The following is a 15469-nucleotide window of genomic DNA, read 5'->3' on the forward strand; positions in this document are numbered from 1 at the left end:
TTAGGGAGCTAGTCACTGAGAAGAAGGAATCAGGATGTCTCACTGTAGTAAAAACTTAAGCCTGCGATTATCATCTGTGGAAATAAGAGTGACTTCTGTTTACAGATCATGCTCATCACAGTTTTTTTTTTTTTTATAATTTATTATTGTTCATCACAGTTTTAAGGGACAAATCAAGGGAAGACTTAGAAGAAGTAGATGATGGATGAAATTGAATCATGCTCCTGAATATTAACAAAATTTTATAAATTGTAGATGATTATTTAGAAATTGTTTTAACATAATGTGTGGGCTGGGAGAAGAAATTCATACCACATAAAATTCATAGAGCTTATAAAAGTATGAAATATATATGGATTATTGTTTAGTGCAGTAATTATAACTTTAAAACACATTTATTTATTTTATATGTAAATCCTTTGGATGCTTCAGATTCTGAAGACCAAATCTTCAACTACATAGTAAATGCATGAAAGGAAGGACTTTGGATTTCAGGTCAAACATATGGGATGGGATTTTAGATTTTATTTTTTTTTCCCTATTGAATGGTTTATGGGAAATCATTTAACTTCTCTGAATATGTTTCATTTTCTATAATGATATTAATACTTTAAGATTTCTTTTGGAAGTTACAAAGACATAATATAGAGGGATAGGGTTCTGAATTATAACTTAAACACAGCAATATAATAAAACCAATTCTTTCCTTAAAAAATTCAGGTCTTATGCAATTCCTGAGAATAATTGAGTCAAAAATAATTGAGTCAATTACTGAATTGCTCTTTTGGGAGTACAATGACAAATAAATTAATAGGTGAGCAAGAAACATAATATTTGTCTTATTGACCAATTATTCATTATTACTCCACAAGGACCATTTGGACTCATTAAATGACTAATGACATGTATTCCTACCTCTTACTATTGTTAAAAATTATATGAATATATGTTTGTAAAATCTATTGTGTAAGTTAACAGTTTTTGTAGAGATGTGGGAGGAAGCACTTTATTATTAATTTCTGGTTTAAAGATACACTCATTTTCTGTTTAACCACTTAGATATATCTTTGACTATTTAATAGAAAAATGAAGTATCTATTAAAAACTAGCCAAAGCCTGTAATACTTTGGGGTCATTAAATTACTTCCAGTCACATCCTTAATATTTTATTTACAACAGATGCTAGATTCGAAAGATTGTTCCTTAAAATTTCGTACATATGTGTGTCTGTGTGTGTAGCTACAATTGTAGAGAAATAATAAACAGGATATCATATTCTATATATAAAATAGTACTTTTCATTCAAGGTTAAAATTGGAAATTCTAAAGGAAATGGAAAATAATATAACCAAGGCATAATATGTTCTCCCCATAGGATACCCAATCGCCATTCCTGTGAGGTAATTACAATATCTCAGACTTTTCCAGTTATAAAAAAAAATATTTTCTTCAATTACTTTATCATTGATTGTAAACATGTCATGCAGAAGCATGTTACATAGGAAAGTATTTTTGGTCACGTATAAATAGTCTTTACGTTCTCCAGTACAGATAAATTAAATTTAGCAAAGAAGTTAAGAATATCTTAAAAGTACCAAACATTTTGATAATTCTGGGGTGTATTTTATGGTTTGTTTGATGTAAAAGAAAGAAGCAAATTTTATGCAAGTATGTATTTTGGCCTGGATAAAAGAAGACACGAAAACAATTTTTATATAATACATGCTTTCATCTGAGATTCTGCTAATTGAGACGAACATATATTTTAAGTGAAGTAATGACTATTTTTCTATTATCTACATATGAATAGACAAAATCTGGAAAATAGAAACAAAAACTGAAAACTACCATTCAGTATTATGTTTCTCCTGTCATTTTCTCCTTCTTTTTTGAATTCTACTTAGAATTATAATTAAGATTGTCATGGGCTTTTGCTGCATGTTTTATGGGAAATATATTGGATTCTATGGTACTTTGTGTTATAAACTTTTATAGCTTTAATGTGACACTGCTGATACTTTCAAGGCAATTATAATAAACAATAGCATGCAAAGGCCATGATGGAATTAAAGCTATATTTTAAAAATGGTCATTCCCACCCATTAGCATCCTCACCTAGCCGTGTGTCTTCTTTATTTCTCCTATGACACTTCTACAACATGCTAATGACTTTCACTACTTACTATGAAGGATATTACGAAACATTTCATGTACTTTTTGAAATCCTATTAGCTTACCATAGAAAATGAGCTGACCCTTTGCAAGGTTTCTTCCTCGAAGGTTGCCTGCAATGCACTCATAGAAGCCTTCATCTTCCTGTTGAAAGTTCGGGATTTCAAGAATAGCTTGGGATTTGCTGTACTTGATTTTCCCTGGCAACGGGTTTCCATCCAACCTCCTCCAACTAATATCAGGAACTGGACTAAACAGTTATACCTCATTAGAATAGAAGACGATTCAGTCTTTATATGATAGCAGGATAAAATAAGAGTGTCCTTAAGAAAAATTCTTAAGGAAAAATTTTTAATCAATCTATTGTATTGTGACTAGTTTTCAGATCATGCAATCATTCACCATTCACTCATCCAGCAATTTATAACGCTTTATTAAGTGCCTGCCATGTATAAGTCTTGGTGTTATAATCAGGGAATAAATCAATGAATAAAATAAACATATTTTTTGCCCTTGAGTCGCTTAAAGACCAGTGGAGAAACATACAATAAATAAATAATAAAAAATAATACATTTGTAAATTGCAGTAAATGAAAGAAAGGAAACAGTCCTTTTAAAAGGAAAAGGAAACAGAAATAGTAACAAGATTATATCAGTGTAAATATGGTGGTCAGGAAATTCTTTATAAGCATGTGACATTTAAGAGTAGACCAGCTTTTTCTATACTTATAGATACTTATAGACAAAAATACAGATTCCTCTAGAGTTAAATTAGTACTTAACAGATAACTGAAGACCTATGTGATGGGAGATCTAGATTATCAAGGAGAACCAGTACTACAGAACAGACCTATATAAACTGGGAGCATAGGTTTCACGATTTTCAAAAGAATGTACTCATTTTTACCTTATCTAAAGCAAAAATAACAACAGCAAAAAAACCCCCACAAAAGATAATTTTATTTTGTACCCTATTCCTGTTAGAATTTGTGGAGTTCCTTAATATATTATATCTGATACCTTTAGTCTAATATGAGTCTTTTAAAATAGCAAAAATATATTTAAAATAGCTGAACCTAAGTGTTATCAATAAGGGATGAATTTAGAAATTCATAGTGAGAAAGACCTTGCTTCTACAGATATAATATAAAGAAATGCAGGCTATCTGTAAAGTTACAGCAGGAAAGTATTTCTTAACAAACCAATCGTTTGTAGTATCAACCCTCAATCTATTTACATTAACATCTTTCCTTTCCTACTGTCAAGTCATTCTGCATTTCCTTATAGATTTATGGATGATTTAAATATTTCTATTCTAAATATATTTTAAATTAATAATAATAATAAAAGTAAATCATTTTGCAAAGCCACACTGTAAACTTTGTCAAAGTTACAGGATTTCTTCAAGTCAACAAAAATAATGCAGGAACTATCCCGTCAAATGCAAAATTGCTGACAAAAATCTGTGGCGTTTGAGCAGTAAACTGCAGAATGTTGGTGATGGTGACTCAGTAGAGACTTCAAATAAAGCAAAACTGATGAACTGATGAACTCCAAGTTATTGGAGTTATTGGCAAACGATGATCCTTCTGTGCAAATCAAAGGTATATACAATATAGAAAGTCATACCTGTGCTCACATATATTTGTCAGAAAACATATCCCCCAATCACTGTGTGATTTGTCTATTTTTCTCAGGCTTAGTAACCTATATTTTATTAAACACGAAATAAAATAATTATTATGATAAACTGTAGTTTTTGTCCTCTTAAAAAACTGTGCCACTTACCACAAATTTAGGTTGACATTTCAGTAGAATGGCATATTCCTGCCAACAATTACCCTCAGATAACTGGTTTTCTTATTAATTCATATTATGGAATACAAAACTACAAATAAAAAAGAAGTTTTAGAAGAAAATTTATTCACATAGAAAGATCTTTGCCAATTCGGGTGAATTTTATAGTATATGCCCTAGCATCCAAATTTTTAAAAAATATATATGTAGTGCATATGTGAAGATAGTAAGAGTTAATATCTGTGAGTAGTAAGAATATTAATGCCTTTAATTTTTTCTTTCTGCTTATCTCTATTTTCCATTATTTTCCTATAAAAGTATACATTACCTCTGTAATAAAAATTTCTAAGAAAATTTATTCACAAAGAGAAAAACAGAGGCTCTGACACCTGTCTAAATTTATGATCCTTTATTATTTTTATGACAATGTATCTCTGAGGTTTATGACAAATATATGCAGAGTAACCTAAAGAAAGTTTTTAACCTAAGGCATTCAGAGAAAAAATAAAATCAGTAAAGACTGAATGTATTTCCCATAGTTATAGCATAGTTCTTTATTTTGATTATGAAGACGGAAGTCAATTTTTAACATAACTAAATATCTAAATCTCTGAGTCAGTTTGACACTTAATAATAATAATAGTAATTATAATAATATCTTAAAAATAGCTTATTAACTGCTTATTAACCACAAACTATGTGCTCCTTATTATATATGTGTGCAACATGCACAGATAATTTCATTTGCTTTTCCTACAACCAAAGGTGGCAGAGCTAGGATCTGTTTTCAAGTTTCTTTGCCTCAAAAGCTATGTACTTACTCATAAGGCATAAAGATCCACAGCTATTATAAGATCCTCTTCTGATAGCTTTAGTATTTGTGGTTTTACAAGAGTAGATGTCCATTTTAAATGTCCAAATTAAGTGGGAGCAAAAAGAACAAGTCTGACCCATCCCAGCTATTCCTAGTTTCCCCCAAAAGAACCCAATGATAACACCGAAGTCTCTCTGGATAAGCTTATTTTCCTAAATGGATGAGACACTATATTCTATAAAGATACAGAGGTATAGAGATATACCTTTCCAATAGAAAGAATGCAGCAGAAAATATCAGTAGTCTACCTGTGTGCCTTCTGATCCCTTAGCCACCCCAGATCATGACGTGTTATTACCTTCAACAGTTAGTATCTGTATCTCTTTGTTGACAACTACACTCAAGATGCTGTAGCTAATTTTCCCTTCACAAAGAAAGAGGTGTAGGCAGCTAGAACCCTAAGAGCAGCACAACCCTAAGCGCAGCTCTTAATCAACAACTGATGGGGTGCTGTGGTACAAATAGTCCAACTTCTTGCCTCTAATGGCTGGAAATCTCTAGGGTATGACCTGCACCCTCTCCAGAGCTCCCCTACAGGACTGAGGCAAATTTAACTTCTTTTGAATTTTGCATGATACCATACTCGGCTTGGCTACTCTCCCATCCCTGTCCCACTTCTCCATTCTCTTATGAGTTCTTTCTAATAACTCTTCTATCAAATCACTTGCAAAAAGATTATCCTTTCATGGTCTGCTTCTTGGAAAACCCATTTATTAGAATTCCCAATATGCTCTGACCCTTTTTATACTTTAATTATGGTATCAGCTGTAAGGAACCCTTAAATAATTCTCAGTATGGTATGTCCATGGAGCCATTAGACAGACATAGAAATGGTATTCTGTGGTATTAAACATTAATGGACTACGAGACCAAAACTGAGCAGTAGAATCCTTGTGGAAAGCCACGACTGTGGAACATACAAGGTCTAAATTATACCAGCATAACAGCAAAAGGCAAGAAATGTAGAAAATACACAAGGCTGAACAGAGATAGATAAGTTTCTCACTTAAAAAAGAAGACACTCTAGATTTTTTTTTTTCCTTATCTCATTTGAAGTTGGAGTGATAAGTGTTCTTCCCTAAACCATTTAATTATGGAGAAGGTTATAAGATTCAGTGTATTGGCTTCTAAGATAACAACTTTCAATTCTGAAGAAGGGTACTGAATTCTCAATCTGCAGTGGGCCCATGTTTTTTTGTTTGTTTTTGGTTTGTATTTTAATTGTCCTTAAAAACAACAACAACAACAACAATGCTTCCTATCTTCATATGATTTGAAATGGGAAGACTACTCCTCTGGCTTCAGGAAAGAACACAAGATTCAGGTCTTGCCATTAGAAGCAGGTACACCACAGTCACTGTGATTTGTTAAGTGTGGGAACCAAGGCCACCTATCAGAGACAACCACACTCAATTCTGGTACTGCTTTTGGAAGAACTGTTGAAGGGAGAATCTTTCTTCACTGTGGTATGCTCAGACAGTATAATAGACTCTTAGAACTTTTGGGCAGCAATTTCCCACAAAATGGAGAATCTTTAAAAGCCAAAGTTACCACAAAGGAAAGAAACTTGGAGTTCTTTACATGACTAGATCACGACTATGACTAGATGGATGTCCATCATTCCCCAAATCTCTCTTGAACAATTCTGTAAGTCAATACATTTTTTCCCCTTCTTTTTAAAAAAATTAACATATACTGTATTATTTGTTTCAGGGGTACAGGTCTGTGAATCATCAGTCTTAACAGAACTCACAGCACTCACCATAGCACATACCCTCCCCAGTGTCCAAAACTCAGCTACCCTCTCCCTCCCAACCCCCTCCCCTCAGCAACCCTCAGTTTGTTTCCTGAGATTAAGAGTCTCTTATGATTTGTCTCCCTCCCTGGTCTCATCTTGTTTCATTTTTCCCTCCCTTTCCCCATGACACCCCCGCCCTGACTTGGGCTTGTTTGAGTTATTTTCCTGCTGCTTTCAAACCAATCCTCCTACCAAAAAAAAAAAAAAAAAAGACTCAGCAAATAGTTCTGAATGCCTGGGTCTAAATGCTACCTATGTGATTGAATTATACAATATGGAGGATTCCCTCTGGATATTACATTTTACACTCCATATATCAGAATTCTCAGGGCAACTAAGCTATCAAAAAAATTACTCAAACATTTTGAAAAAGTTTTAAAAAACAAAAGTCATATCAAATGTATTTTATAACTTCATTTTATGTTAAAATTACTAATAGACAAATCAAGCAGTTTTATAAGATTACACAGTTAATAATTAAATGCTGAGTTTTTTCAGATTTATTATGTCACTGCTAAACATGAATGCCATGATCCTCCTGATTATTACTGATAATGTGATATATACAGACAGAATAAATGCAAAATACAGATTACATAAAAATGTATATGCATTTTAATGAAAACTTCCCATTTTGTCCTGAAACTTCTTATGAAGATACTAAATGAACTGCTTTAGATTTCACACCCTCTGTCTTTTCTGAAGGCATCCCAAATGGACAGTGGGTGGGAAGAAATGGAATCATAACAAAAGATGAAATTATTTTAGTAATGAGCATAGTTTTTAAAGATTTTTATTTATTTATTTGAGAGAGAGAGAGCAAGTACATGAGTGGGGGGAGGGGTAGAGGGAGAAAATCTTCAAGAAGACCCCCCCACTGAGGGTAGAGCCTGATATGGGGCTCCATCTCATGACCCATGAGATCATGACCTGAGCCAAAACCAAGAGTCAACCGACTGATCCACCCAGGTGTCCCAATCGGCTTTAGTTTTTAAATGAAAGTTCATTTTTCTAAGGCATGTTATTCTTTGTAAATAATAATTATAATTATAAAACCATCATAATAGAATGCTATTTACGTAGTACAGAGCAGAACATAGCTCTTATCAGCTATATTTTGTTCCACTAAATATGAATTTCCTCATTTATAGAATGGGGAATAATAATAGTACCTAAGTCACAAAACTGTTGTGAGGATTAAATGATACAATCCACGTCACATGTACAGTATGCTGTCTAGCACCCTAACACTACATTGGACTGTTAATGATAAATCAATAAAATAATTTAAAATCATTATTATGTTATTGTTATTATTTCAAAATCAAAAACCCTAGCTGATATTTATTTGTTTTCTGTTCTCTGTTAAGGACTCCATATGACTATGCATTCAACATAAACTGATTTATGAATCATTTGTCAATTAAAATTAGATCTCCACACTGTGAATGAAATAGGTACACAAACATCCCCATATGTCTTTCAAAGTAAATTTCTTACTTTTCCCTGCTTTATATATCAACTGTTAAGATGCTATTACCCCTGGTCATAGTGCTCATGTTCCTTTCCTCATCATGACAGCAGAGCTCTCTCAGGAAAGACACTACATGATTTGCTGTGAGGTATCTTTGTTTTTCAACCTGGTTAATCACCTGGGACCATGTCAGTGGGGAGGAAAGGAATTTGTATACAGAATTCTACAAAGAGAAAAATAGAATGCTGTGTGACACACACCTGAGCATGAATATTAATAATAATTTATATAATAATAAATAATAAATAAACCAAAGTAACAAAAAATAATAAACAAATAAATCAAATAATAATGAAAAATAAAAAATAATAAATCATATGAATATTAATATCATTAATTGAGTGCTTACTATGTACCAGGCATTGTGACAGATGGCTTCCACATGTCATCTGAGTTAAATACTCAGCTGGCAGCTATTAACAATTCTAATTGCCTTCTTGGAATGGTATTCACGTTTAGACAGGTAATTTCTGCTAAGTTATTGCCTGCCAATTCTTTTCCACTTAGAGCTTCAGTACAGGCTAATTTATTGTGATTCACCTTCCAATTCTTTGAGTTACCTCCCATTCTATTATAAACACTAGTAGACTACTTCTTCTACTGGGGCTGAAGCATTCTTTTCAGGATCTACCTAGTTTGGCCATGTTGATGATGTAAATGATGCAATATTAGCTGGCTATTCAGTCTAGTCTAAAGTAAACGGTCTACTGAAAATGCACAGTTAAATATTAACACATGAAGAATGTCATGGAGCGAGGCAGATCTTCGAGGGGTCTTCAGAATGGAGATTATTGTTAAATCTCTTGAAACTGTGCTATTACAGAAGGAAGTCAAAATAAATGGTGCTATCATCAAAATAAATGGTGCTAACTGCAAATATCAGCCATTTCTGACAACATTTCGCTTTTAGCTCTAATTCCTTCCTACCCTCTCCTTTTTTAAGTCTTCCGAAATATGATGTGGAAATAGAGCTTGGATATAAATCTCAATAAAGAAAACTAATCCAAAGCAAGTCACTTACTCAAAGCTTCCTCAGACCATAGGAGATGCACTCATGAGCGTTGTATTTCAAAAGAAGCTTTGCAAAAACCTTTTCTGATTTTGTTACTATTTGTTAAATCGAGTTTGCCTGGAATGTGGGTCCTCACAGTTGTGAAATACCACATAATAACAGCAAAGTTTTCTATCTCTTTCTTTGACCCTCCACCCCCTTGGTTTCGTGCTTCTTAAATAAGCATTGCCATAAATAAGGACTTTTACTCCATTTTCTCTCGTCATTATGCTTTTACGGAGTGAGCATCCTATTAATTTTATCTGGAGACAGAGTATATATTTGTTAGCTATCTGGCCTAGTTCCAACCTGAATTGGAAGTTAAATTAAAGCTCTTCACACACTAGCAGAAACTGTGCTTCAGTTCTATACTATTAGCCCATAAAGAGAATTTTCATTACTAGTGCTTTTTGAGAAAGCTTATATTTCTCCCCTGGATTTCTTAAACCTCATTATCTACAGTTTAAATCCAGGCCATACTAAGTTTTTAACTAGAAACTGGTACAGAGAACCAGTTTCCTAAAATGCTCATATATGGGATTATTCTTAACTTGAACCTCATTTCAGAAAATCCCGTCAGTGGCCAATTTTAATCGAAGACAGTGAAGCAGAATAACAAAACCAGCAAAGAGTGCCTTTGTTAAATTTTCAGACTGTTCCACTAGCTGCTTTCATTTCCCCAAGTTGAAATATTCATACAAAGAGCTTGGAATGTGAGACTGTCCTAGGGGGATACAATGTGGATACATTCATGAGTTCTGCAGAAGAGCAATCTCACTGTTATGGAAAAAAGGAAAACATTTTTTTCTGAGCGATCTAAATGCAGTCACGATCCTTTTGTATTGGTCAGTGTCTACACCAGGTTTCTCTCAGGGAAAAATCTTATGGTGCGCATGTATTAGTCTGGTATATTTGACACTACAGTTGTTGGAGCCAATTGAGAAGCAACAAATGGTTTGGTGATATTTGCGACCATAGCAGAATGATGCTTGCAAATAGGGTAAAAGGACACAGGCATGTTTTTGTATGACTGAATGCAAATTGCCCCATTTTTCTGAGCCTCGGCTTTTTCATTGTAACTAAAGATACAATGGGTACATAAAAGGCTTCTTGAGAGGATCAAATAAGAAAATATGAGTGAGAATTCATGGTGAAATAGAAAGTTTGAACCAAAGATAAGGTTTGCTAAATTTCCTTATTACCATGTTTGTTACCACATTATTATCACATAGGGACAAGAGGGCCCTGTTATCTAAAGATTCCCTAAGAATGTTATTGCCATTTTCTAAACCTTTTAACTAAGGTAAAATAAGCACTAATTTGCACATGAAAGATAAACTAGAGACTGTTATTCCAAGGTGAAAATGACACTGCATTTAGCAGCTAATTAACAGCTTGTCCATAGCGTTTTATCAATACATAATATTAACCCTAAATAAATACCTCTGGATCATATGAACATTATGCTGCTCTAAAGTAAAAAAAAAAGTTAATTTGGTTATGGTACATGAGGTTCTGGAGGCCTGTGTTCCATCAAATTTCTAGGTTTTTACTTTAGCTCTGCTTATAACCATATGCTTTCAGATAAAGAAGTAAAGGAAACATTACATATGGTGTGCTAACATTTAATCATTCTACCATTAATATATCTACCATTAATATATCTAATATGTATTGAGGCACTGTATTAAGTGCCTCAGTGAAACCATGTAACAATACTAGGAGACACAGGACTACTGTTACTGGTATTTTGTAGATAAGGAGACAGGGTCTAGGAAAGGCTGGGCAACATGCCCAATATCACACTGTGAGCTTAAAAAAGTATTTGAACCACAGTCTGTCTTTTCATAGAGATTGAGCTTTAACCATCACGCTTTGCTGCTTCTACATGAACTAATCAGATATAAAACGAGTTACCTTACTAGGATGTATTAGGATATGCTCAGAAATACAATCTTCATCTAATGAACTAATTTGTTTCACAACTAGTGGATAGAGTTCTTTTTGTTCAAGGTTCAGAAGACAAAAGGATAGAGTTGCTTTGTTTTGTTTTTTGACCTACTGAGATGCCTCCAGATTCCAATAAAGGAGCTAAAGTCAAGACCTAGAAATTTCATGGGGCACAGGCCTCCAGAACCTCACACACCATAACCAAATTATTGTTTTCCAGGTCAGCTGGAAAAAAGGAAGCAAGTTACTTCTTTTCCTTTGGCTCAGTACCATTTTGGACCTGAAATATCATGCAGTTGCCAATTATTTAAGAAGTAAGAAACGTAGGTCTCCTGAGAAAGGTGGTGATAGACTGGGATGGGAAGGATGATAAGTTCCTTCCAGAAGCATATATATTCTTCTTGGATGAGTTTTAGAGCCTTTAAATTAGTTTAATTTTAGAAACAGCACTGTCAACTCCAATTTATGGCTATGGGGGGAAAAAAAAAAAAAAGAAAGGAAGGCTTGACACTGGATTCAAAGTAAGCCTGTAAAATCAAAAGAGGCCCAACTTACAGGCTGGGTCCCTGATCTGTGAAAGTGGCCCCTTTACAAGCATTCTTAGGAGAATTTGGCAACACATTTCAGAATACTTAGCTTTTTAGATTCCTCTAACCCAATAATTCTAACTTTCTAAAAATATACCAAGGAAGTTCTTATGGGCATGGGTAAAATCAGCCACAAGAGTATTCATTACATCATTATTCATGGCAACAAAAAATGGAAACAAAATAAAAGGAAAATAAGTGCCCACCAGTAGGAGGCTGGCTGAAAACACACATTCACATGTCCCCATTGTCACAAACGAGGGTAAAGACAACAGTTTAAGGACCTGCAGATACATTCACAGTTTATGGTTTTAAGATTTAAAAAAAAAACATTTTACAAAATAATTTATAGAAACAATATGAACAGCACAACAAATAAAGTAGTTCTGGATTATAACCCAAAGTATAAAATAAATATCCACTAATCAGTACTGATATAAATAAATGAGCAAATGGGGAGCGGAACGTGACAAATCTCCCATGCAGAGGAATGCCAAATAAATTGTAAGGATTCAGCACCTTACAGGAGGTGAAGCATGACTCCCTATTCATTAAGTGAGGATGGTATATACTAACCTCCTTCCAGAGAGTCAACATGGAAAGAGAAAAATCAGTAATTTTACACAGGAGCATCTTGACAAAAACTACTTCGGCAGAGTGATAAAGGCCAACATCGGCAGTCATAAATCTCTTTGATAGAGTAGTAACCTTGATATAATGTGGTGAAATGGCACTTTGCCTTTGTGTTCTTCTTCCCCCCAAACCCATAACCTCAATCTAAATATGAGGAAAATATTAGACAAATTTAAACAGAGGGTGATCCTGCAATCACTCCTCAAAACTGTCAAGGTCACTGAAAACAAGGAAAGTCTGAAACACCGTTATAGCCAAGAAGAGCCTAGGGAGACAAACAAAAAAACAAACAAGAAAACCTCAATGTAACATGGTAGCCTAGATGGGACCCTGAAATTAAAAAAATAAAAAAGAAGTAAATAAAATAAAGTGAGGATGTTAGACAAAAACCAAGGAAATTTGACATAAGGACTCTAGTAAAAACATTGGTTCATTAACTGAAACAAATGTACCATCTTAATGTAAAATGTTAGTAATGGGGGAAAATGTGTGGGGTTATATGGGATTTCGTGGTTCTATCTGCTTTTTTTTTGTTGTTCTAAAACTGTTATTAAAATGTCTATTAATTAAAAGAAAGTATTGGTGAAAGGAGGAAAAAAAGAAGCAAGAATCTCCTATTTCTCAGAGATACAAAGGACCCCTTAAATAATAGCTTAATATGAGTATCCCGGATCTTCCTTCACTTAAAGTTTGTAAGGAAAGAGCAGATCCCAAGAAAAATGTGTTATCATGTGTTGTTTCATCCATCCTATTTTCAGTAGCCTGCAAACTCCCCACGGCCTATACATAATCTTTATCTCCCCAGCACATAGTTTGTCTGCTGCTTGGAGAATTCCTTCTGACTGGCTGACTAAATAAATGAAGGAATAAAGGAATTAATGATTGAATGAGGTATCCTAAGCATATTTCCCGAGTTAATATATAGTTATGTTTGACTTGCCAAATGAGTGATTGAAGGGATAACAGTAATCCTTATACACATTATTAACCACAGAATTTTGAAATGGTAAATCCATTATTCTGAGCAAGTCCTTGAGAATTGTGTTAGCACAAAAATATAATGCAGGGATCCCTTGTTTCCTTCCTATGTGTTCCTTTTTACCTCCTCAGATAAAGTAGCACTGACAATGTCTGTAATAAATAAAACTGTTACTATTTACTGGTGGCCTTTTGGGGGCCAGATACTTTGGTAGGTAAGTAGGTAAGTTTAATAGTATTTCCAGTCCTTAAAACAATTCTACTCTATGTATCTATGTATCTACATATCCATGTATATATGTATCTAGCTAGCTAATTTTGCCTTTGTTTTACAGATAAGCAAACTGATCATAGCAGCTCAGCTATGGGCAGAAAAATTTAGGATTTAAATACTGAACTTTTTGAATTCAAAGTCTACACTCTTTCCAGAACACAATGTTGCCTTGAAATGTTAGTGAATCCACTAATAAGTCATTCAGTCCTTGGGTGAGTACATATGAATGTGTTTGTTGAAGATTAATGTTTTTCAGTTTCTTAATGATTGGCTTGAATATTTGTCAGTTCCCAGATTTGCATGCACAGTCAACAGAGGGGCGTATTCTGTGGAGTTTACCTTGGAATTTGCCAGAGTTTACTGGTTTATGCCAAGCAACCTAGTATTCTGATAATATGCAAAACATTTAGCAAGTACCTGGAGATTGCATTTCAGTGTGGGGCAAATGGAACAAACAAAACAAAACAAAACAAAAAAACAAAAAACAAACCTATACATAGAAATATACAGAAAAAATATACACAGATATACACAAAATATTCTGCTCTCCAGATACTCAATTCAATGAGGAGGAAAAAAAAAAAAAAAAGCCAAATTACTTACAAGACATCCAAATAGGAAAGGTTTAAGATACCCCTGTGATTTCATTTAAAGCTAACTGTTAAAAGCCTAGAAGATTTGAACATATCTAGTTTGATTTGAAAATACTATTGTCATCCTGCGATACCACAGTGACATTTTGGGGAATGATCTGCAGTGATGTCCATACATGTAAGGAAAAAAGTGGGTATTAGAATCTCTTCATCTGAGAGTTCTGGATTACCTATAAACATCTTGGTGAAACTTCACATTTATTGCTTGAAATTAATAGTCAAGCTGGGTATCTTTTCCTTCATAAATTAGAAAAAAGAAATAAGATATACATGTTTACATAAATATAGTCCTGTGTGAAGACTCCTGGACACATAGAACATTCAGGGCTGCTACTAATTTTATTCATATTTCTGAGCACTAACAGCAAAGTTACTAAATTAAGGTTAAAAAAAAAAGAAGGAAAATATATTTGATTGTTTATAAGAGCAGGAGAAGTGTTATGAGGGATATCAGTTTAATTTCTTCACTAAGAGCAAAGGCCTATATTTTCCTAACAGGAGACACTGAAATCTATCAGTCAATCATACTACATTTGCATAGCACCTATACACAGAGTTTCTCAGGGTGTTTTACAATACAGTTAATTTACAGCTTAGATAATTAAGAGTCTGCCATGTTAAACAAATGAGACAAAGCTGAGAGTTGAAAGCTGTGATCATGTCAGCTCTGAAACCCCAACATAGAAAGTGAGTTACATATTCCCAAAGTCATGGCAATTAAAGTTCAAGCAGCTATCTGAAGTTTTGTTTTAATTATTCTTTACTCACGCTAGTCTATGGTGGTTTAAGATGGTTAGGTTCTATGAGTAAATACTCTAGTCAGCTGTCCCTATTCCTCACTCTCTAGTGTCCCTGCCTGCCTACTGTAGCAGCCTCCCACATGAACTGCTGTGACTGAAACTATGCTTTCTGTTTTGTCTCTAATCATCTATCTCAGATTTTTATAAATGGTAGATATTGCCCTCATCTCATACAGACCAGTAGAGGTATGTTCCTCAGTGGCCCTGATTGATTTTTTTGGAAATACTGCTTCTCATTAAAAAAACTGCCTGGATTTTAAAAAGGTTAACTTTTGAAATTTTTTGAATATGTAAAGATAAAACTCACTTGTTGCTGAAATGTTAGTAATTACAGAGACTCTAAATGGGAAATAGGTTTATAATTCCAT

The 15469-nt window shown here is 33.8% G+C and overlaps 1 protein-coding gene across 1 annotated transcript in view; it reads right to left on the reverse strand.

Annotated features, from left to right (window-relative positions):
- LOC122909261 (contactin-6) overlaps positions 1 to 15469 on the reverse strand; it is a 296144-nt gene that overhangs the window by 75182 nt on the left and 205493 nt on the right. Inside the window, exon 8 of the mRNA XM_044253137.1 lies at positions 2238 to 2422. Within this exon, the coding sequence (XP_044109072.1) occupies positions 2238 to 2422 (185 nt within the window). The remainder of the gene's footprint in view (positions 1 to 2237; positions 2423 to 15469) is intronic.

Source organism: Neovison vison, chromosome 6, assembly GCF_020171115.1.
Source record: "Neovison vison isolate M4711 chromosome 6, ASM_NN_V1, whole genome shotgun sequence".
In the NCBI taxonomy this organism is placed as follows: domain Eukaryota; kingdom Metazoa; phylum Chordata; class Mammalia; order Carnivora; family Mustelidae; genus Neogale; species Neogale vison.